At 37.7% G+C, this 25,717-nt stretch overlaps 1 protein-coding gene across 4 annotated transcripts in view; it reads left to right on the top strand.

The window, feature by feature from the left end:
* adgrb3 (adhesion G protein-coupled receptor B3) overlaps positions 1-25,717 on the top strand; it is a 321,788-nt gene that overhangs the window by 293,329 nt on the left and 2,742 nt on the right. For 3 of the 4 annotated variants that reach the window (XM_049472155.1, XM_022682078.2, XM_022682080.2), the window contains 9 exons: positions 835-901; positions 2,195-2,280; positions 4,219-4,317; positions 6,393-6,564; positions 8,564-8,659; positions 11,084-11,123; positions 17,384-18,072; positions 18,892-18,927; positions 21,261-21,365. In XM_049472155.1, the coding sequence (XP_049328112.1) occupies positions 835-901; positions 2,195-2,280; positions 4,219-4,317; positions 6,393-6,564; positions 8,564-8,659; positions 11,084-11,123; positions 17,384-18,072; positions 18,892-18,927; positions 21,261-21,365 (1,390 nt within the window). The remainder of the gene's footprint in view (positions 1-834; positions 902-2,194; positions 2,281-4,218; positions 4,318-6,392; positions 6,565-8,563; positions 8,660-11,083; positions 11,124-17,383; positions 18,073-18,891; positions 18,928-21,260; positions 21,366-25,717) is intronic. The other variant, XM_022682079.2, reaches the window with a different exon arrangement.

The following is a 25,717-nucleotide window of genomic DNA, read 5'->3' as shown; positions in this document are numbered from 1 at the left end:
CGAGACGCTGCGCTTTCCTCCAAGCGTTAACTCCTGTTACTTTTCATGTTTTGAGTAACATGAATGAGTTTTTAGCATAGAATTAGCAAAAAAATGAAAAACAGCTAAATATCGGCTATTCTAATAGCATGAGGACACATGAGGAAATTCTAGTGATTTTCCCAAAACTTGTTGTACATTTTTAAAAATAAACAGATAAAATGTAAGAATGAATGCAGCTGATGATGTCACTTCCTGCTGTAGATGTGACTTCCTGTTGTAGAACGTTCCAGATGTTTCAGATGTTTAGGGTAATGTGTTAATGAGGTAACAAGACTAAGTTAAAAAAAACCAGGGACACAACTAAAATGTTTTAGTGTATTTTAACTTAAATATTATGAATTTATTTTGAAAAACAGTAACAAATGCAATTTTTTCAGTGTTCTAAGTATTTTTTTTATGTTTTTAATTGCATATCTTACTTTTGCAATTAGGTCAATATACAAGACACTATGATTAATAATAAAAATGTATTTTAAATGTATTTTATACATTTCCTGGGGACAGAAATGGCATGCATTCTGTGTAATGGCCCAAATAACCAACATTTTTACTTTTACTCTATTTTTACTTCATTATTCGACACTTAGAGGAGTAAACACTGTTTTAAGTTCTCGTCAGTCTCTTCTTCTCTCTCTCTGGTGAAACTCTGTGATGTAGAACGGTGGCATATGGCTCCGAGTCCCCAGACACTTGCCTGTGCCGGGTTCTGCGCCGGGTTCTGCGCCGGGCGCGGCACCATTACGGTGATGCTGGATGTTAATTTTAATATGAGTGTTCTGATACTGTGTGCAGCTGCTGGCTGTCTCTGGAGGGAGGACTGCTGTATGCCTTTGTTGGACCTGCTGCTGCCGTCGTCCTCGTAAGTTCACCTCACTCTCCTTGCCTGAGATCATCACCTGACCATAAATTAAAAAAACACTTAAAAATTATGAATTTGTTTGATTTTACCAAATTGAAAACCTCTGGAATATAATCAAGAGGAAGATGGATGATCACAAACCATCAAACCACCAAACTGAACTGCTTGAATTTTTACACCAGGAGTAAAGCAGCATAAAGTTATCCAAAAGCAGTGTGTAAGACTGGTGGAGGAGAACATGATGCCAAGAAGCATGAAAATAAACTGTGATTAAAAACCAGGGTTATTCCACCAAATATTGATTTCTCAACTCTTATAAATTTTGAACTTTATGAATATGAACTTGATTTTTTTTTTTTTATTATTTCTCTTTTTCTGCAAATAAATGCTCTAAATGACAATATTTGTATTATGAATTTGGGAGAAATGTTGTCTGTAGTTTATAGAATAAAACAACAATGTTCATTTTACTCAAATATAAACCTATAAATAGCAGAATCAGAGAAACTGAATCAGAAACTGAAGTGATCTCTTATTTTTTACAGAGCTGTATCTGTCTAAACAGCCTAAAAATAGCTTATTTCATTGTTTTTTAGCATTTAACAGAACTTAAATGTAAAAATAAAGTTCAAATTAATTGAAGATGTATTGTCATCTTACGAAAAGCTATATTTTGAATAGGACTGTCAGCGTTAAAGCACTAATGCATGCAAATAATTTGGAATCAGTAATGCATTATTTTTTTTTATGCAAATTAATTATGCCACCAAGTTTAATCAAAACTTCGTTCGTAATCTACACAGATTTTCTAAAGCGTTTCGCTTGTGGTGAGAACGTGAGAATCTGGTCTTGATCCGACTCAGATATCAAATATGCTTCTTTTTAATTGAGCTAAACTGCTGATAAAGCGCAGTTTAATCTGATATGTTCATCACCCTAAACACACCATCCCCACTGTGAAGCATGGTGGTGGCAGTATCGTGCTGTAGGGAGTTTGGAAGTTGGTCAGAGTTAATGGGAAGATGAATAGAGATAAATATTGTTGAAGGCTGTAAAAGACTGTAAAAGACCTTCCGACAAGACAATGACCCTAAACATACAGCCAGAGCTACAGTGGAATGAATGGTTTAGATCAGAGAATATTCATGTGTTAGTGACCCAGTCAAAGAAAAAAAATATACAATATAATGTATAAAGTAATGTGTAATACATATAATAGACCTTTTGTTAGTATATCAGTCAGGGTGGTCTCACTCTGGTCCTCTTTGTGTGTGTGTGTGTGTGTGTGTGCAGGTGAACATGGTGATCGGCATTCTGGTGTTTAATAAACTGGTTTCCAGAGACGGTATACTGGACAAGAAGCTGAAGCACAGAGCAGGGTGAGTGTGGAGCGCTGCCAACCGAGCGTGATACCCACAGCATCTGCTGCTGTCGCGCCGTCTCGCACTCACACACACACTCGCACTACACACTCGCACACTTACACACACTTACACACTAACACACACTTACAGTATACACATATACACAACCACAGATGCGCATTCACGCCCTCACACTTTCACCCTCAACCCCTCCTCATCTCTCTCTCTCTCTCACACACACACACACACACAGATACACACTAACACACACACACACAGATACACACTAACACACACACACACAGATACACACACACATAAATTCACTTTCATCTGACTTCACGACCTACTGTGCCATCATCACTATCCTCCTCTTTCTCTCTCGCTCTGTCTCTCTTTTTGTATTTTCTGTATCTCTTTAAGTATCTCTCTCGCCCTTTTTCTGTCTCTCTCTCTCAATTTCTTTTGCTCTGTCTCTTTCTGTCTTTCCCTTAGTATCTCTTTCTTTCTGTCTTTCTCTCAGTATCTCTCTGTCTCCTTTTGTATGTCTCTCTGTATCTCTCTCGCTCTTTTTCTGTTTCTCTCTGTATCTATCACTCTCTTACTATCTCTCTCAGTATCTCTCTATCCTTTTCTTTCTGTCTTTTTCTTAGTATCTCTCTCTCAGTATCTCTCTCTTTTTCAGTATCTCTGTCTTTCTTTCTCTTTCTTTCAGTGTATCTCTCTGTATCTCTTGCTCTTTTTCTGTCTCTCTCTCTTTCTTTCTTTCTTTCTGTCTTTCTCTCTGTTTCTCTTTTTCAGTATCTGTAATTGTAAAAAGAAAATCTGCTTATAATAAACTTGATAAATATTAAAAATTATCTCTCTCTGTTGCTCGTTCTCTCTTTCTTTCCCTCACACACACACACACACACACACACACACAATTACACACTGATTCATACTAATCCATACACAAATACATTCACTTTCATCTGAATTCACGTCCTACTGTTCCATCATCATGTACTCTCTCTCTCCCACTCTCTCTCACACACACACACACACACACACATACACATGCTTTCATCTTCAGAAAAGAGCTGCAAAGAGAGTTAATGGCATCGAGAGAGAGAGAGAGAGAGAGAGAGAGAGAGAGAGAGAGAGAGAGAGAGAGGGAGGGAGGTCTGATCCATTCCCTTCTGAGTGAACTGCAGTACCTACTGTCTCTCTCTCTCTCTCACTCTCTCACTTTCTTTCTCTCTCTCTCTGTACATTCTTTATTATCCTCCTCTTTTTTCTCATTATTCTCATTTCCATTGGCAATATATACATTGCTGTTTTCATAAATTGGCATATATAAAAACATTTTACTGTAAAAACAAAAAAAATACAATTTTTTTGCTTCTAAAACATTTTAAATGAGTCTACTAATCAATAGAAATAGAAATGCTCTAAATGGCCATAAAAGAAACATGTAAAATATTACTGGGCCTCTTTGTTCAATAGTTATTTAGATGTTCATGACAGTGGACTCATTTAAAATGTTCGTTCATGAAGTTAGAACCATATAAAATAGAATTTTTCTGGTTAAATGTTTGTATATTTGCCAATATATGAAACAGCAATGTATATTTTGCCAACGGAAATGAGAATAATGATCCACCACCCAAATAATTATAGCTGCTCTGTGGTGGAGAACATCTTTTCAATGGCTTTATTACTGCAGTTCTTTACCTGTCAGACCTCTAATTCTGAGTCCAATCATGTTAATCTGAGCTAAAGAATAAAGCTGTTGCCATGTGGGTCAGCCAGACGTCTTTCTGTAGCGGTTTTCTCTGTGTTTCTGTGGCTTTTTCTAGTTGTTGTGATTAAAACCAAGACAAGACGGACCTTTTACCCCTGAGATACAGCTCTAAGCGTTGTTCTAACGTTCTCCCCGTGTTCTCTTGTCGTTTCTCATCCGTCCTGCAGGCAGATGAGTGAGCCGCACACAGGATTAACTCTGAAATGTGCCAAGTGTGGCGTCGTCTCAACAACTGCTTTATCAGCAACCACAGCCAGCAACGCCATGTAAGTGCCCGACTCACGCCTCGCCGAATCAATACGATTATACTGCACGCGAGGGCACGAGCGTATACGCGTGTGTATATATGCGCGTGTGTGTGTCTATAAGTGTGTGTTTGTGTCCTTCCCGTCGCCTTGGGCAAACAGATTAGCGGAGGTGTGAAGAGAACAGCTGGCTGCCGCTCGTACGCTCAGTCAGTTTGAAAAGCTCTGCCACTTGAATCAAGGAAATGGAGATAAATGTTTTATGCCTTTAAAAGCCATGTTAGGAGCGAGCTTCCCTACACGGCAGGGCATATGGTGCAAAGCACTCTGTGAGCTCATGCATTTCCCTGCATACTGATACGGAACAGGATACTTCAGGCCTGACCTGGCCCTGGAGAATACCCTTGGTTCTGGTACACGCCAGAGAATATCTGAGGTTTCTTCAAATTAGCCCAATTCCTGAAGATTATCCAAGTTCCTAGAGATTGCATTGGGTCCTACAGAATACTCCAATTCCTGGAAATCCCCAGGAAATACCCATAGTCTTGGAGAGTACCCTAATTCCTGAAGATAAATCCTTGTCTTAGAGAATACTCAAAGTATAAATGGAGATTACCTTGGGTCCACAGAATACCCCAATTCCTGGAGGATATCCTTGATCCTGGAGAATGCTCCAAGCCCCAGAGAATACCCAAGGTCCTGGAGAATGCCACAGGTCCTGGACATAATCCCAGGTTCTGGAGAATTTCTGAAAATTACTCATCGTTCCATAGAAGTACTCCACCTCTGATCCTGGAGAATACCATGATCCAAGAGAACACCTATGGTCTGGGAGAATGCCTCTGGTCCAAGAGAATTATCTAGGTCCAGGAGAATATCTCTGGTCCAGGAGAATACCCTTGATCTAGAAGAATACCTCTGGTCCAGGAGAATACCCTTGATCCAGGAGAATAACCTTGATCCAGGAGAATACCCTTGATCTAGGAGAATACCTCTGATCCAGGAGAATACCCTTGATCTAGGAGAATACCCTTGATCCAGGAGAATACCCTTGATCTAGGAGAATACCTCTGATCCAGGAGAATACCCTTGATCTAGGAGAATACCCTTGATCCAGGAGAATACCCTTGATCTAGGAGAATACCTCTGGTCCAGGAGAATACCCTTGATCCAGGAGAATACCCTTGATCCAGGAGAATACCCTTGATCTAGGAGAATACCCTTGATCTAGGAGAATACCTCTGGTCTAGGAGAATACCCTTGATCCAGGAGAATACCCTTGATCTAGGAGAATACCTCTGATCCAGGAGAATACCCTTGATCTAGGAGAATACCCTTGATCCAGGAGAATACCCTTGATCTAGGAGAATACCTCTGGTCCAGGAGAATACCCTTGATCCAGGAGAATACCTTTGATCTAGGAGAATACCCTTGATCCAGGAGAATACCTTTGATCTAGGAGAATACCCTTGATGCAGGAGAATACCTCTGGTCCTGGAGAATACCCTTGATCTAGGAGAATACCCTTGATCCAGGAGAATACCCTTGATCCAGGAGAATACCCTTGATCTAGGAGAATACCCCTGGTCCTGGAGAATACCCTTGATCCAGGAGAATACCTTTGATCTAGGAGAATACCCTTGATCCAGGAGAATACCCTTGATGCAGGAGAATACCCTTGATCCAGGAGAATACCTCTGGTCCAGGAGAATACTCTTGATCCAGGAGAATATCCTTGGTCCTGGATAATTTGATAAATCCAGGAGAATACCCTTGATCCTAGAGAATTTTGTAGATCAGTGTGATAAAATTCCCTACATCCTGAAATGAGAAAAACCCTCTTTTCTAAAGCAGTGTTTCATAGTAAGCCATTTGTTTTTGGTTGTTTGCTATATTTTAAGACATAGTTTTGCTTGTTACTTGCAGTATGTTCTCCTGAACTCCTGTAATATGTTCTCAGTGTTTAAATAAATCTTAGAAAGCTATTTTCATGGTGCTAGAAATGGACCAAAAAGTCTAAGATGCTCCAAGACCAGGGTCTTGAACTTGAGCCACTGTTTTAAACCATCTATGTTCCTAACTATCTTTATTTTCAGGGCCTCTCTGTGGAGCTCCTGCGTAGTTCTGCCGCTCCTGGCCCTCACCTGGATGTCGGCAGTCCTGGCCATGACGGATAAGCGATCCATCCTGTTCCAGATCCTGTTCGCCGTCTTCGATTCGCTCCAGGGCTTCGTCATAGTCATGGTGCACTGCGTCCTCCGCAGAGAGGTAGGTCCTCATCCACTCTCTCCAGCTCCTCTTTACCTCGCGATTGGCCCTTCTCTTCTCTGCCCTTGCCCCATTTTATCAGGCTGATCCCCTCTAATCCCTCTCAGCCCTCCGCAGACTCCTGCTCTCTGCCGCCTGTGTTTTTACTGCCCTCCTAGTTTTACTCCAGAGTGATTTGTAATCCTGAGCCCGGAGCCGACCCCCCAAATTAATCCGCGCCAATCTTCTGACACTTCCAGTATCACAGAGCATTTGTTTTGTCTTGTGCAGTCGCCCTGTTTCAGCCCCCTGCTGGTGGAGGTGAACTCTGTAATCACTAAAATGTGAGTGCAGTGGCTTAAGTGCAGTGTGCAGCACAGACTGAATTTATATAGGAAAAAATAACACAATGATTTAGCTCTAAGTTCTCTAAACTGAGTCCACTTCAGTTTCTGAATCAGTTTCTCTGATTTTGCTATTTATAGATATATGTTTAAGTAAAATAAACATTGTTGTTTTTTTCTATAAACTACGGACAACAAAGATGCAGAGCTTTCAGACCTTAAGTAATGCAAAGAAAACAAAAAAGGGTCATATTCATAAAGTTTTAAGAGTTCAGAAATCAATATTTGGTGGAATAACTGGTTTTTAATCACAGTTTTTTTCATGCATCTTGGCATCATGTTCTCCTCCACCAGTCTTACACACTGCTTTTGGATAACCTTATGCTGCTTTACTCCTGGTGCAAAAATTCAAGCAGTTCAGTTTGGTGGTTTGATGGTTTGTGATCATCCATCTTCCTCTTGATTATATTCCAGAGGTTTTCAATTTGGTAAAATCAAAGAAACTCATCATTTTTAGACATTAGACAAAATTCAGGAGAGCAACAATTATATTTCTCTCATACTCACAGAGAGTTCTTTGTCATGAGGTGGCATGTTGAATAGTCGGTGGCCAGTATGAGATGAGAGAATTAACCCAAACCACAAAATTAAACAGACCTGCACCCCATTAAGACCTGGTTTACAGATGTCTAGAATATCAAAATCTGGATACAATCTAGATATGATAGTAGGTGGTTTCCAGCTGTTCACTGTTAAAAATCAATCTGAATACAATCTAGATCTGACAAAATTAGATTGTATGGGATTTTAAGCTGTCTAGACTATCAAAAATCAACCTCAATACAATCTAGAGCTACCTCTATGTGGTTTAAAAAAAAATCTTACTTTATGTCTGATAGAAATCAGATTGGTTACTAGCTTTCTATACTGTTAAAATCTATTTTGATTCAATCTAGATCTGACTAAAATCAGATTGTATGTAGTTTCCAGCTGTAAAGACTGTTAAAATCAATCTGGATACAATCTAGGTTTGATTTTATGTGTTTTACACCTGGCCAGACTATCAAAAATCATTCTGGATCCAATCTAGATCTGACTTTATGTGGTTTCCAGCTGTCTGGACTATTAAAAAATCAATCTGGATACAATCTAGAGCTGACAGACATCAGATTTTATGCGGTTTCCAGCTCTCTAGGCTGTTAAAAATCAACCTGAATATAATATAGATCTGACTTTGTGGTTGACAGCTTTCTAGACTGTTAAAAATTAATCTGAAAACAATCTAGATCTGACAAAAATCCAATTATATTTGGTTTAAAGCTGTCTAGAGTATCAAAAATAAATCTGGATATGATCTAAATTTGATTTTATGTGAATTCTAGCTGTCTAGACTGTAAAAAATCAATCTGTATACAATCTAGATCTGACAAAAATCTGATTTTATGTGGTTTCCAGCTGTCCAGTAGAATGTGCAATGAGTGAACCAATAGAAATTCTCCAAAATGAGCACGAAAATCAAATTAAAAACGCTTTTGTACGCTGTACAAAAACTAGGTTTACCAGCTAGATTGTGGCAATTGAAGGGTATATTTTTATGCAAATGCTGATTTTGAGCTGGATTTTGTTACCAGGGCACAAAAAACAAGAGATAATCGCAGAAATCCTCACCCCCGCAGGTTCAAGATGCCTTCAGATGTCGACTGAGAAACTGTCAAGACCCCATCAGCGCCGATGCCACTGGCACCTTTCCCAACGGGCATGCCCAGATTATGGTGAGTAGCACCAATCTACTGTGAAAAGCGTGTTCCTGCTCTGTGATGAATGTCAAACAAATGCTAGGGTGTGTTTATTAGCGGGCGCTACGCTGGCGCTACACTGGCGCTACGCTAGCGGTTGTTGTATTATGAATGACGGAGGTGCAGCCGTTAGGGGATGCGTCTGGGATCGCACCCTGTAAACTGTAGTAGAAGTAATTTGGGAAAGCTTAATAACACACCCTCCATTATTAATGATCTTGCGTGGATTCCTCCCCGTGCCTTGACCTTCGCTTAACACAGCCCTCCTAATGCAATTCATCACATGTAGTATTCCAGGCAGCGTGCTCGCTCGCTTTTAGTTTGAGGCATTGCTAGAACAAGGTTCGTCATTATGCAAACAACCCCTTGGTTAAACTGTAATTACAGGCTATGGAGTAGCTCTTCACCCAGCAAATGACATCCATTCTTCATGTATTTCCCCCCGTAAGCCCGAGCGGCGTCGCGGCTACGCTTTGATTAGTCGGATTTATCACATTTCTGCATGCTCGCTTTTCATCCCTCACCTCTTGAACTTGCTTTGAGGTGGATCGCTTCTTTCAGAACGCCACGGGCTGATCTAGAGCTGCGTCATCGGCTCATAATCGCCGCATTTCCCCGTATTGTGGTTCTGTTCAGGTCCGTTTGATGAGCCCTATTCACCGTAATGAGTGAATACCGTAACCAGGGTGCAGAGGTCCTTCTAGCCTTCTAGCCTTTAGCATTCATTCAGTTCATAAATGGTTTTGGACTTGGATGCATGAGAAACCTGCAATTGACCTAGAAATCGGTGCCCAAGCCAAGGTTCTGCAGATGTACCACCCTGCAGAGTTCCAACATACTTAAAGATCCAGTTGTGTCGGATCGGACCTCTAGTTTTAGAACTCACACAGGGTGGTGAATCCCCAAGACCTGGAACCATTAAAGAAGAACTCCGCTGTAAAATGGACTTTGGGTGTAATAAAACATGTTAAAAGTACTTCCCTTTGTTGAATAGCACACCCCTGCTCTCCTGTAGCTTTCTGAGATACAGTCATTTTGTGCTTTTTGCCCAGCACCCATATTGCCCATATTTTGCCCCGATAAATCACTTTTTACACTGTTATCCAGGCTCAAAGTAGATCAAAGTAGATCCACACCTCATTGCTAGAATGCGAAGAGCCCTGACATTTAAAACGAGGCATTAATAACTTAAAAAGTGCACAAGAAGTTTATTAAAAAACACTGTTTACATCCTATAACGCTAGCTTCAGCTCCGAGCGCCGCCATCACTGTACTGATAATAACATACACATATATATACATAGACTCTGCATAGCCTGCCTCCTGGCATAGTAGCCAATGCCCAGTGCATTTATTTGTACTAAGGAAGGTGTTAAAACATTATTACATAATACTTATTATTATTATTTAATTTCTTCCATTTACTTTCTTTATAATCACTGTTATTTTTAGCTACTTAGTTTAGTCTTCTATCATTTTTTATTATGCTTATTATTTTCTATTTGTTTGATGGCTTTAAATTTTAGCCTTCTTAATTAAAACTTTATTGTTTGTTTGTTTGTTTGTTGTTTTGATTTCAATTTTAATTTGATCTTTTTAGTCTCTTTGAGTTGTTAATTTTTTAAATATCTCCAAATGAGAACATTACTTTATTTTAATAGTTCAGTAGTTCAAAATGTGATATAGATGTATTACACACAGAGTGATCTATTTTTGAGCGTTTGTATTTATTTTATCGTTGATGATTATGGATTACAGCCAATGAAAACCCAAAAATCGGTGTCTCAGAAGATTAGAATATTTTATAAAACTATTTGGTACTTTTGGCAGTGTGGGCAGTGTGCCAAGTCCTGCTGGAAAATGAAAGTTGATAAAACACAGTGGATCAACACCAGCAGATGACAGACATGTCTCTCCAAACCATCACTGATCATCAGTACATTTTACATTTCCACACTCAGTGATGGTTTAGAGATGAGGATTTCATTTTCCAGCAGGACTTGGCGCACTGCCCATACTGCATACAAAAAGTACCAATCGATCCTATATAATATTCCAATTCCTCAACGATAAAATAAAGCTTCATAAAGCTTAAAACAGCTCACTCTGTGTGTTTAATACATCTATATAATATACGAATTTCACATTTTCAAATGTGTATTTTTTGATATGGTGTTATTTGTTAAGAAAGAATCATGCCTTTGAAAGTTTTGACACGTTTAGAACTTGGTGTAAGATCTAAAATTGAGATGAATTTCATGTTTTGCTGCTTGATATTGATAATATTGATCGATAACTGTGTAGAAAGTTGGTATAACTTCTTATATTAAATTCTCATATCTATTGAATATCTGCTGCTCTGTTTTAATCACCCTGTTTCTCCCCGCTCTCTCCCTGCAGACGGACTTTGAAAAAGATGTGGACATCGCGTGTCGATCAGGTAGGCACAGATGGTTGGCTATTAATGAGGTTCTAATTACATTGATTCTCCTGGGCCTAAACAGACTGGAACCATTAAAAAATAACAACCGCCAGAAAAAAAAAAAAGCAGCCCAGAGTGGAGGAAAATAACACAAAACAAAAACAAAATAAAGTTTTGGGTCGTGTTTTGGAGGGAGTATATTATACTGTCCGAACCTGCTGCCACCTCATCGTACGATTAGTCATAATTATATTATTATATTCTGTCTATCCTCCATTCTCTTTGATCTCATGCAAACCTGGTTATCATAAGAAAAGAGGTGGGAGGAGGATAAATTTTATACCATCCTGCACAGCCACGAAGATGCGCACCCCTAATTGTCTCCCCGATGAGCAATCACCAGAACTCACTCAAAAGAAATCCACATTTCAAGGTCTAGACGGGTAAAACATTGGTTTTCTTCGTCGTTGTTTCACTGGTGATTAAGTCTAGACGTAGTTTTTGTTTCAGTCATCAGTTTCCGTTTTTGTTTGTTCTTCTCGTTTTTTATTTCTGACAGTTACAAGTGATTAGCATTGATCCAGAAGAAACTTTAGACAGTATAGATCTCCTGATCAAATGATCGTCTCGAAGAAAGCAGCAGCACTCGAGCTCTTTGACAAGAACAATAAAACAATAGAATAATAAAGTTCAGAAGATTACTATTCTATTGTTCTTTATTAAAGGGGTTGCCTCTGCAACTGGGGTTTAGGCACAAGTGGCTTAAGCTGATTGTGGTATTATACTTGGCAACCGGGGTGTTGGCAGAAGCAGTTCGGATCAATTCTCATATTATACTCTGCAACCAAAGTTTTGGCACATTGGGCTCGAGCTAATTTACATATTATACTCAGCAACCGGGGTGTTGTCACATGCAACTTGGGCTAATTCCTGTATTATACTCAGCAATCAAGGTTTTGGCACCTGAGGGCCAGTCTAACTGAGGTCACTCAGTAATGATAACTAAGGTTCTTAAGGTTTTTACCAGAATATAACAACTAAAGATGAAACCATGAAACCAGATACCATTAAAAGTTGGCCCAAAAATGGCTGATATATGCCATGTAGGCCCATGTATCTTGGGCCTGTTGTGGTATTATACTCTGCAACCGGAGTGTAGTGACATGCGGCTCAAAGGCCAATACCGTTATTATATTAGTCAGCCACTGTGTATGCCAAAGTGTAGTCTGCCAGGATGTAACAGCTAAATACCTTGTACCGAATTAGCATTAAAAATGAGCTTGATTCCTATGTAATACTCTGTAACCAGGGTTTAGGCACAAGTGGCTTGGGCTAATTGTGGTATTATACTTGGCAACCAGGGTGTTGACTGAAGCAAGGCTCGAGTCCCATATTATACTCTGCTATACTAAACTGAATTAATGGCACATGGGGCTTGGGCTGATTGTGGTATTATACTCGACAAACCAGGGAATTTGCACTTACAGCACCCGGCCCAAATGGGCCAGAATCAGGTCTACTTTTAAACCAGGCCAGTGAAATGAGAATAGTAGTGATGTGTATGATTTACATAATGTCGAGAAGTTGAAAAAAGGCAAAATGTAGATATAATGGTTTTGTCCAAAAGGGATAACATGACAATTTTGCAGGCTTGGGCCAATTTCCATATTATACTCAGCAACCGGGGTGTTGGCACATGTGGATCGGGCTGATTACCATACTGTACTATACTTAGCAACCAGAGTGTTGGCAAGTGCAGCTTTGGCTGATTCCCATACTGTACTATACACTGCAACCGCGGTTTTGTCAGATGCGGCTTGGGCTGATTCCCATATTAAACTCAGCAACTGGGGTTTTGGCACATGCAGCTTGGGCTGATTTACATACTGTATTATACTTTGCAACCAGAGTATTGGCACATGCAACTTTGGGCTTTTCCCATATTATACTCAGCAGCTGGGGTATGGGCACATTTGGCTTGACTGATTCCCATATTTAATATAATCAGCTAACAGGCTGTTTGCACATGAAGCTTTGGGCTGATTCCTATATTATACCCAGCAACCGGAGTGTTGACGCATGTGGCTTGGGCGGATTCCCATTATTATACTCTGCAAACGAGTTATTGGCTCAGGCAGCTTGGGGCGATTCCTGTATTATACTGAGCAGCCGGGGTGTTGGAACATGTGTCTTTGGTTGATTCCCATGCTGTATTATACTCAGCAGCCGGGGTGTTGGAACATGTGTCTTTGGTTGATTCCCATGCTGTATTATACTCAGCAGCCGGGGTGTTGGCACATGTGTCTTTGGTTGATTCCCATGCTGTATTATACTCAGCAGCCGGGGTGTTGGCACATGTGTCTTTGGTTGATTCCCATGCTGTATTATACTCAGCAGCCGGGGTGTTGGCACATGTGTCTTTGGTTGATTCCCATGCTGTATTATACTCAGCAGCCGGGGTGTTGGCACATGTGTCTTTGGTTGATTCCCATACTGTATTATACTCAGCAGCCGGGGTGTTGGCACATGTGGCTTTGGTTGATTCCCATACTGTATTATACTCAGCAGCCGGGGTGTTGGCACATGTGTCTTTGGTTGATTCCCATACTGTATTATACTCAGCAGCCGGGGTGTTGGCACATGTGTCTTTGGTTGATTCCCATACTGTATTATACTCAGCAGCCGGGGTGTTGGCACATGTGGCTTTGGTTGATTCCCATGCTGTATTATACTCAGCAGCCGGGGTGTTGGATGTAAGCCTAGTGTTTGGGCCTATATGCAACTTAGGCCTGGTGTGCTGTCTCAGCTTTGCAATGGCCCGAGTGATTTTTGCTTTTTGAGTAGAGATAGTGAATTAAAAAAATTATATAATTACCCTTCCCAGCATGGAGCTCCTGATCAAATGATCAGCCCGAAGGAAGTAGCAGCACTCGGGCCCCGAGAAAGCTGAAATGAGATTAGTGCCGGTGCTGAGGTCACTGCTTTGATAACAATAGAGCCGTAATGAAGTGTAGTCTGCCAGTATGTATCATAGCGGCGGCGGTCATCAGCATGGCTTTGTGTAGCAGAATGTAATGAAAATGGGGGTTTTATTATTAAAGGATTTATTAAACTACACTGAGGGTTCATCCGAATCCAGGTCTGCAATCAACTAAATACCCTTCAATCACCTGAGAGCGCTCTATAGAGCTGCATAGGGCATGGAGATGTTGATTAAAGCGGATAAAGAGGCTGAGCTGAGTTCATTTTCATCTTCTAGCCTTAAATATATTAATATTCTATATTTAAATGTGAAACAAAGGTACACTCTTCCATTCTGACTGATGTAATAACTATATGAAAGGGTGTTGTTGTGGGGATGGTATGCCAAAAATCGTAAATTTATTGTCAAAAATATGATGAAAAGATGATTTTTTCAAATATATAGCTTATAGATATATTGCATACAATTTATGTGAACTTTAAATGGGAGTCAATGTAAAAAAAAAAAAAAAAAAAGTTATTTTTGGAGCATTTTTACTAATATATCTATAATAAAATTTGCTAACGATGTGAAAAACAACTATCAGAATTATATTTTGTTAAAATATGTTTTTAATTTTGAGTTAAAAGTTTATATATAAAAATTGGTGTCAGAAGTGGTTTCACTATAGGGCTGTGTTGTAATCTTCAGTCTTCAAATCCCACTGTTCTGATTGGATAAAAAGCTTCAAAGTTTCCTTTGACTCCTTTAATTTATACATATGATACTATGATGCAATATATTTTGAATGCTGGCAGTATTGCAATATATATTGTGATATATTGAATCATAGCAGATGAGTCGCAATATAGTTCTTGACAGTGTGCATCCCAATACATAGAAGCATCTTTAATGCTTTTAAAGTCTTTGAATTGAAAACGTGCTAGCAAAATTCCAATATATATTATGATATATTAAATCGTGACAGATGTATATTCGATATTATAGTATCGAATCACCTACCTCTTGCCAATTCACATCCCAATACATAACATCCTCTTTAATGTTTTTGCTAAAGTGTTTGGATTGTGATCTTGTTAGCAATGTTGGAATATAGAATTTTATATATTGAATCGTAGCAGATGTTTTAAGATATATTTATCGTATCGCCTACTTTTTGAGAATGCACATCCCAATATATATAAACCTCTTTAATGCTTTAAAAGTCTTTGGGTTGTGATCTTGCTAGCAGTATTGCAATATACAGCCCTGGAAAAAAAATAAAGAGACCACTTCAGTTTCTGAATCAGTTTCTCTGATTTTGCTATTTTTAGGAATATATTTGGGTAAAAACATCAAAAAAATGCAAAGAAAACAAGTTCATATTCATAAAGTTTTAGGAGTTTAGAAACCAATATTTAGTTTTTTTAATCACAGTTTTTTTTCATGCATCTTGACATCATGTTCTCCTCCACCAGTCTTACACACTGCTTTTGGATAACTTTATGCTGCTTTTCCAGAGCATTTTCTAAGCGAAATATTGTGATATTTTGAATCGTAACAGCTGTATCGTGATATTATAGTATCGTATCGCCTAGTTCTCGCCAATGAACATCCCAATACATAGAAGCCTCTTTAATGCTTTTGTTAAAGTATTTGGGTTGTGATCTTGCTAGCAGGCGAGGGTGAATACACATCATTTCTCCGTGGTTTCCTTTTCGTTTGGTTTGTACGTTGCGGGCATTCGTAACAAAACAGCGGGGGAGGTTTACCTGGCACCGCTGCCCTTGCGTTCTCCTTGCCCGGCGTTTGTGAACAGCAGCCTTAATTCCCTGTGGATTTGGGGAAAGTGAAGATTAAAATGCCCCTGAAACGCCTCCACAGCTCAGCCTGAGTACAGAGCACAGCTCGTTCTCCCAGAACACAGGGTAGTTCTGACATTCTGGAGAGATGCTCTCCGCTAAAGATCACAGTCTGGGCTTCTTAAAGTGAGTGGAGGCTTCACTCTGAATGGGGACGTGACCCCGTACCCACGGGTGCCCAGAGCGACGGCGAGGTTCGGGGAGATTCGGGAAGCTTTGGGAAGCTTTGGGAAGCTTTGAGAAGCGAGTGCCTGTTATCCTTGGGGTTTTTATTCCTTAAATCTACTTCTTAAATCTTGTGTTGTGTGGAGAACGAACTGTACCGCTCTCTAAAAGATAAAAAGGGTGCTTTTTGACGAGCGACGCAATCTCTGCTAAGAACATGTCATGTTTTGTAGATAGAGGTACAGCGTAAAACTTTGAGAAGTCAGTGTGAAGGTTCTTTATACACTTTTACCAATTGGCTGCAACAATGCTCATCCATACCACATTACAAATGCCAATAGTGATAGGGCTCATCTTATGTTATTAACACTACATTAGCATTGCTGGTGTCAAGACACATCCAATGTCCAATGTCGCTAATGCCGACTGGGCTAAGTCCCTAATGCAGCTTTAGCAATGCCAGGGATTGGGCTCATCCAATGTCGCTAATAACTCTTTAGCAAAGCCAGCAACTTTGTTGTTTGTTCAATGTAACACAGTGTTAGTGTAAAGGCAGCATTAGCAACGGCAGGGACTGGGCTCATCCAATGTTACTAACGTCTTGTTAGCAATGCCAGCAACCAAGCTTATCTGACACCACAAACACTGTTTTAGCAATGCTGGTGACCAGTCACATCCAATGTTGCTCATACCACATTAACAAAGCCAGTGCTACCTACTTAGTGGTAATAATGGAGTCCCTAATGCAGCAACCGGTCTCGTCCAGTGTCGCTAACACCTTGTTAGCCATACCAGCAACTAAGCTCATCTGACACCAACAACACTGTGTTAGCAATGCTGGTGACAGGGCTTATCCAATGTCACCAACATAGTGTCCGTGATGGCGATGCCTAGGCTGCATCCTTAGAGACACATTAGCAATCCTAGGGGCCAGGCTCACCCGAAACCACAAACACCATGTTAGCAATTCTGGCGACAGGGCTTATCCAATGTTGCTAACGTAATGTTACGTTATGTTATGAGTCCTTAGTGCTACATTAGCAATCCCAGGGACCAGGAAACCACAAATAATGGTTTAGACTTGCTTTGTAAGCAGATAGAGTACAACTTATTAGCCTATATTCGTATTCATATATTGTTTTTAAGATGAATAACCTCACCTAGATTTCATATCAATTATAAGGTATTGGTTAAATCTTAAACATCTTAAGATCTTTAAGATCTTGACCCCTTACCAAGATCTCAACCCTTGTCAAGATCTAACCCATCGATTTGTCCGTTTTTCGCAGCTCTCCACAAAGACATGGGCTCGTGCCGCGCCGCCACCATCACCGGCACGCTCTCCCGCATCTCCCTGAACGACGAGGAGGAGGAGAAGGGTCCGGAAGGCCTCAACTACTCCACCCTGCCCGGCAACATCATCTCCAAAGTGATCATCCAGCAGCCCTCGGGTCTTCACATGCCCATGGAGCTGGGCGAGCAGTGCCTGGCCGACCCCAACAGCGACATGCGCCGCACCGTCTACCTGTGCACCGAGGACACCATGCGGCAGAGCGAGCAGGAGCTCAGCGGCCACTCTCAGCAGGGCCCCATGGAGACGGACTACATCGTCATGCCTCGCGCCTCGGCTGCCGCCGCCGTGGGGCAGGGGCCCGGCGGGTCCAGCAGCGTGCCGACTCTGCTGAAGGAGGACAGCAAGATGAACATCGGCATGGACACCCTGTCTCACGACAGGCTGATGCACTACAAGGTCAGTCCAGAGTTCAACATCAGCCCGTCGGGGATGGAGCACATGGGCATGGGTATGGGCATGGGCATGGGCATGGAGCAGCAGTACCCGGGCGCCGCTCCGGAGCACATGCAGAACCTGCCGTTCGAGCCCCGTACGGCCGTCAAGAACTTCCTGGCCGAGATGGAGGAGAGCGGGGGGCTCTCCCGCAGCGAGACCGGCTCGACCACCTCCATGAGCTCTTTAGAGGTGAGTCCCTTTTTTTGGGAAGTCTTGTGTTTAGGGTTGCTAAGGTTTAGAATGGCCAGGGTTTATATGGTCATGAAAAATAAAACCACCGAGAAAGTTTTGGAAAAGTCTATTTTGAACTAAACTGAAACTGAAACACCTATCATCATTTTAGTGTTGGATTTTAGGTTTCATGGCTAAATTGGAGCAGCCTGGTGTACAATCTTCATTAATTGCACATTGCACCAGTAAGAGCTGTAAGAGTGTGAAGGTTCAATTAGCAGAGTAAGAGCACAGTTCTGCTCTAAATATTACAATGCACACAACATTATGGGAGACATACCAGAGTTCAAAAGAGGACAAATTGTTGGTGCACGTCTTGCTGGAGCATCTGTGACCAAGACAGCAAGTCTTTGTGATGCATCAAGAGCCACGGTATCCAGGGTAATGTCAGCATTAACCACCAAGAAGGACCAACCACATCCAACAGGATTAACTGTGGACGCTGTAAGAGGAAGCTGTCTGGGTGCTAACCTGGTTTCCACCAGACCTTGCACGGTGGTGTAAATTGATTTATAATAAAACTTGATTTAATTGGTAAAATATTTTTTATAGATTTTTTTCTTATTTAAGTTACTTTTATCTTTTATTCACTGTTATTTTAAAATGATTAAATGTAGTTATTATTATTTTCTTTGTCATGTCAGTCCCTGTTTTTTGTAAATGCTCAGCTACATTGAAAATGAGGGTTGCCTTCAGTGTACTTCTGAGTTAAAAGTTAAGGTTTATTGATTGATTGATTGATTGATTGATTGATTGATTCTGTCTTTGCTCTCACAGAGGAGAAAGTCGCGGTATCAGGACCTGGACTTTGAGGTACGTACCCCCCCGCCCCCACCTCCCCCCCGGTGAAGTGCATGCTCAGGCTTTCCTTACATCGACCTGAGGGCCCATTTGTTGCTTTTGTGTTTTACCCTTTAATTTACAGCTACTGTGTGTAGCACTTAGGCTTATTGGAGCCGCCGCTCTGCGGTTAAACCGGTAAACGCAGTGCTGCCGGCCGCCACACAGAGTAGCCACGCCCATTCTCCCATTTACCCCCTTTTACATTCACAGATCTCAAGCTGAAAATCAGAAACTTCCTCTTTTATACAAACGTCCTGTTTTTATACCGAGCTTAAAAACTCACATCAGCACCTCGATCTGCAATTCTGTATATTTATACTTTTACCCAGCTTTTATCTAGTGAAATATATTGAATATATGAAATATTTAATGCTGTAATTTGTGAAGTCATGAATATATTTCAAAAATTAAAGTGTAATATGCTGTTTAAAATAGATTTTTATCTGATTTTTTTTATTCTGAAAGTTATTTTTTATGTTTTATACTTGTTTTTTTTTTTGCTTAGCTTTTATCTACTGTTATATAGGAACTATTAAATGTTGTAATTTATAATGTCATAAATATATTTCAAAAATAAAAATGTAAAATGCTGTTTAAAATACATTTTAGAATAAAGAGTAAATCATTTATTTTTTTAATCCAAAAATGTATGAACCTAAAAAAAAAGATTCTAAAAAATGTTTGTTATACATTTGTTTTTTTTTTACCTAAATACTATGTACTGTTATATGTAATAATATGATATTATATTATATATGATATATGTTATATACAAGCTAATGTTGTCATAAATTTAAAACCACATTTAAAAAAATATATTATATATGAAATATTTAATGGTGTAATTCATAAATCTGAATTTTAACAATTCTTTGCAGTGCAATATTTCGAACTTGAACTGGTAAAATGAAAATCCATGAACTAAAATTTAATCAAAAAGATTAGAATTTAGGAATCAGAAGTTTTTTTTTTTTTTCAACAACAAATTTCACTGCCTCACAAGTTCAAAACACAAAAAGTTATTACTAACATTTTATTTCATATTGTAATTTGTAAGATGGTGTAATTTGATTTACTAAAATATTTTTCAAAATAACAAGATTTTCAGATTCAGATCCTAACATTCAAACCTATTTATAAAATGTGTCTCTTCATTCATATTTCTTTGAGTTTTGAGTCAGATAGATTTGGATTTATGGATCTGATTAGGTAGTAAAATTTACTAATAAACAAATTTGTTTTTACATTTAAAAAAATTCTGATTCATAAATTTAAATCTACCAGGTGATTCACCACCTTTCAAGTTAAAAAGTTAAAATCATATGTTATAATTCTAGTTTATATTGTATTTTTTTCAGTAATTTGCTGTTATGTTTATGGATCTGAATGTATTACATTTGAAAATTATGCATCTTATTTTTTTTTATCTGAACATGAATATTTTAATATCTTTTTAAAATCATCTTAAAAATAGTTTTAAAACCTGAAAATATATGTATCTATTTTTTTTGTCTGAACATTTATGAACTTTTTAAAAATATTTTTAAAATTATCTTAATTTTTGCACTATATCTCAAGTTAAAAAATTAAAAGCAATGTTAAAATTCAAATTTATATTCTTAAATTTTTTTTTATTAATTTGCTGTTAAAAATACATTTCAGAATAAATAATCTATAACATTTATGAATATTTTTAAAATGAAAGTTCTAAGAATATAGCAGACTTTTTCTTCATTGTCTGTTAAAAATACATTTCAGATTAAATCATTTTTACAGTTTTAATATCTAAAAATGTATAGATCAAAATTTTTGAAATCAGTTTTTTTTTTGTAACAAATTTCACAAAACGAAAATCTCGAAAAATTCAAATATATGAATCACGTCATTAAAATGTTCCAATTTTTTAAAAAGTTTTTAAAAAGACTTTTTTAAAGATTTTTAAAAAGGTTAATATAATGAAAATATACTAAATTCAGATTTAATACTGATGTAATTTTTTAAGCTCCGCCCTGTTTCGGGCTGTACTGTGAAGCCCTTTGATTATGCTACAGTGTCTGCTGCTGTTTATTGTAACCTATAGTAGAATTCAGAGGGTTACTGCTACTTTAACTCTATTTTAACTCTATTTAACTCTATTGGAAAGCTACATTCTAGCCCGGTGTGCTTTGATTGAGTGAAAAGTGTATTTTTTTGTAAAAGTGGTTGGGAAGCAGTCTGCTCCTGCTGCAGCATCATTGGTTATCAGCTTGATTGAACTTCAACCCCTGCCCCTCCCCCTCCCCCCCACTCCCTTGCCATTGCAGAAAGTCATGCACACCAGGAAAAGACACATGGAGCTGTTCCAGGAACTGAATCAGAAATTTCAAACCCTGGACCGATTTCGAGACATACCAAATATGGGCAGCATGGTGAGTAAGAGTGGCTGGAGGGGGCGGGGCTTTGTTCAGGGGGGAGGAGCAGGAGGGAGGCGGTGAGATGAGAGGGTGGGGTAAAGTGCCGCGATGTATGTCTATATTCGTCATATCCGGTGGCCTCAACATATTATCTTATGGCCATGCGATTTATTTTAATCTCTTATTACTTAAATCCTAAAATGATAGTTTTATGTAATTTACGCAGATTTTTCTTTAAAGCTGTTTATTTTTAGTGTAAATGTATTAGTTTCATCTTGTTAAAATTCCAATTTTTATTCAAAACTAGGGTGGTTCAAAATAATTAAAATTTCGATCCATACTTTTAGATATATGCATTTCTAGATATACTGTATAACCAAAAAATCTTAAATTATTTATTAAAATCTCATAGCCTCAACATCACTCTAGCACATTTACATTTTATTAATTGATACATTTTGGCCTCAACATATTAATATCAATTGATTGACTATTTAGATTTTTATATCACGTCCTTATCTCATCTTTTCTTTTTATTTTCATTTGTTATTAATCAAATTCTAATTTGATTGTTTTATTTCATTTACACACATTTTTCTTGAAAGCTGTCTTGTTAAAATTCGATTTTTTATTAGAATTTATTTATGAATTATTTTATAAATTATTTATAAAAAAAGATAATAAATGATTAAAATCAAAAGATTTAAAATTTAAATCCATACATTTAGGTAAATGCATTTCTAGATCCATATATAACGCTAAAATCTTAAAATATTCCTTAAAATCCATAGCCTCAACATATTAATATTAATATATACAATGTTTACTGGCCATTGTAAGGTTGTATCTTTTTAGCTTAGCTTTTTAATATTCATAAGAGATGATAATATTTAGAGAAGTTCACTTTTTTAGGTATTAAAATTTCAACTTTACGGTTGAACTTACATATTAACATTTTAAAATAAATTAAGATCGATTGAAACATTTAGATCGATACACTTATAGATCTGATCATCTTAAGTTATTCATTCAGATATTTCGTATAACATATTAATATTAATTTAATTACTTTTTTTTGCAATTTTATTTTTAGATTATATTCTTATCTCATCTTTCATTTTTATTTTGGTCTCTTATTAATCAAATTTTAATTTGATCAAATTTGTATGTATCTTACACAGATTGTTCTTTAAAGCTGATTAAATATATTAGTTATTAGTAGTAGTATTATTAGTATTGGTTAATTATAGAGGGCTGTATTTAGAGATCCGGTTGCGCAGTCAGGAAGCGAGTGACTGAAGGAATTAATAGATGCCAGGCCCGAGCGTTCATGTGGAAAAATAGCCCGTGTCCGGCACGCCTGCCAAACTCCCAGCGGGGGGGAGGGGATGAGTAGAAGAGAAGGATGAAGAAGAGCAGGAGGAGGAGGAGGAGGAGGAGGAGGAGATAAAGGGGAAAGGATGCTGTCCCAGAGATCACCACTCATCCTCATCCACTGTAACATGCTGTAACATGCTTCTTTCTTTCTTTCTTTTATTCGTTCTTTCTGTCACCATTGGCTAATCACCGCTTCGGCCGATGCACGAAGGAAGATCACTTTATTCGCTCACATTTAGTTATTCACCATATAGTGCATCATATAGCAGTGAATTCATGCTAATGGTTTCATTTATTTTAGTTTTAAACCTGTTTTCTGATTGCTTATACTGTACGGGAGACACTAGAATAGCTCTATTTGACTAATGTTTTAATCCTTATTATGAAAAGCAAAGTAAAAAGTAAAGAAAAAAATACTTTTAGAAGAAATGAAGGTCAGTAAATCCGAAAAAGAAGAATTTGAAGAAATTTAAAAAGCAGGATCCTCAAGTGTAGTCACTGCAAAGATCATTGAAAACAGTGTAATGGTGAAACTGGCACTAATCAGGCAGATGCATAGTGAAATATTACTTTTATTTGCTCAGATTTAGTTATTAACCATAAAGTGCACCGTATAGCAGTTATTTCATGCTAATGGTTTCATTATACAAAGGATCCTCAAGTGCAGTCACCGCAAAGACAATCAAAAACATTGCAATGATGGAACTGGCACTCATCAGTACCACCCCAGTTGCAAAGTAGTGAATAGTGAATAGCTCCATTTGAGTAATGATCTAATCCAGATTATGAGAAGCAAAAACTACTCAACTAAATAAAGAAAAAAAGGTCAGTCAATCCAAAAAGAAAAAATTCAAGAACTATAAAAAGAAGTATCCTCAAAGACCATCAAAAACATTGTAATGGTGAAACTGGCACTCATCAGGCTAGTGCACAATGAAAGATTACTTTTATTTGCTCGCAGTTGAGTTATTTGTTTGTCTTTATTTAGTTAGTCTTACTTTTCAGGAACTTTGAAAGTATCCTCAAGTGCATTCATCGCAAATGCAAACCATCAAAAATGTTATAGTGATGATGGAACTGGCACTCATCAGGAAATTTTGAATTTAGGAAGGGAAGTGCAAGAGTTACCTTTGTTGTGTAAGATAAGATAAGATAAGATAATCAGAGTTACAGAGCCATAAAAACTTTTAAAAAAATATTATTTTGGTTTGTTTAACACGTTTAAGTTACTCCATAGTCTAGATGACTTCAGTATTAATTTATAATATATGAAATAAATAAAAAAAAATGAAATCACTGAATGAGAAAAGGTGTATATGTGTGTAATAGTGTGTGTCAGTAAGCCCGTAAGCAGCGTGTAATCCCCTTTCCACTCACATTTCAATCAGCCCTGCGGCACAATGTCATTTAACGCTTGTTGCTTAGTAACCGCAGGAAGGACGTTTTATCGGAAACGATAAGCGTGTCTCTTCACGCCGGTTCTGGGTGAGCGGACTGCAGAACAGGCTGAGGAATAAATCGAGTGATATACAGAATTATAATTATAATTTATAGAGCTGAGTATATCACGATACAGGAGTTTCAATTTATCAATTTATCCTGATATACTGCAATGCTAAAATCAATTTTTGTAATCTAATTTTAGATCATATCATCATGTCATGTTTATAACTAAAACTAAGAAAATCTGCTTTTAGCTACAGAGCAGCAGCAAGCTGAAATTCACTGCAGGAAACTTTAAAACTTTAAAACTCTAAAACTCTAAAAATTTTAATTTCTAACCACTTTCAGACAGCCTGTACCTGTTTTAGTTGAGTTTTACTTTCTTTTACCCTTTTTATTTGTTTAAATTATATTATGTTGTCTTTTTATTGATTTAATTTTGTTTATTAAATTATTTCAATTTATTTTAATTATTTTATTCATTTCATCCTTTGGTTATTTTTTATTACTGGTTTTACTTTTGGACTTTTACTTTTTTATTTCATTTATTTCTTTTTCATTTTTTCATATTTTCTTTTTTTTTTTTTTTTTTTTTGACAATTGGACCATAAAACACCAGTAAATGATCAGTAAATCACAGTAATCGCCTAGGACATAAAATTGGCACATATTTTCTTTGATTTGCCAGTAAATGCGTATTATTTTAAATATCATAAAATTATGAAAATATTTAGCTAGCAGTTCTAGCCTGGGACATAAAAATAGGACATATTTTGGTTAGATTTGCCCAAAAACATCAGTAAATTACTGGCAAAATGATGGCCAAATGTGTAATTTTTGAAATAGTGTAATTTTGTTTAGATCTGCTATAAAACACTGTGAAATAACTGACAGTCTAAATCGTTAGCTAACTGTATGTGCATTTTTAATAATTGGAACGCTTGTATTGTATTATTGGAGTTATTGTATTGTATCAACTGGTATCATAGACTCTGGAGTTATTGTGCCAGTAATCTACTGGTGTTTTATGGCAAAAATGTATGCTTTTTGAAATGGTGTAAATTTCTTGGAATTTTTATCTAACTGGAACATGGTCAACTTGGTGATGTAATTTTCAGCTCCAACATTTAAATTTAGAGGAAAATAAGTGAAAAGTTTGTCATATTTTTGTTAGATTTGCCAGTAAATGACTTGAAACTTGTTAACAAACTGTTTAGAAATGTGAAGTAGCGTAAAATTATGAAAACATTTAACTGGAATAGTTTGGGAAATAAAAAGTGGCATATGTTTAAATAAATGTGTAATTTTTGAAACAGCAAAAATATATATATAAATATAATAATAATATAATATAAATAAAATTCAATCAAAAGATTTAGCTAACTGGAATAATTTGGCACATATTTTGGATGCATTTGCTATAAAACACTGTTAAATATTTGGCAAATCAGCTGTAGTGAACTGGTTGGTTGTTGATAGTAGGGGTGGGCGATATGGCCCTAAAATAGGATCACGATATTTCATGGTATTTTCGCGATAATAATACT

Source organism: Astyanax mexicanus, chromosome 25 (assembly GCF_023375975.1).
Source record: "Astyanax mexicanus isolate ESR-SI-001 chromosome 25, AstMex3_surface, whole genome shotgun sequence".
Lineage (NCBI taxonomy): Eukaryota > Metazoa > Chordata > Actinopteri > Characiformes > Acestrorhamphidae > Astyanax > Astyanax mexicanus.
This window is presented reverse-complemented; position numbering and strand designations above follow the sequence as displayed.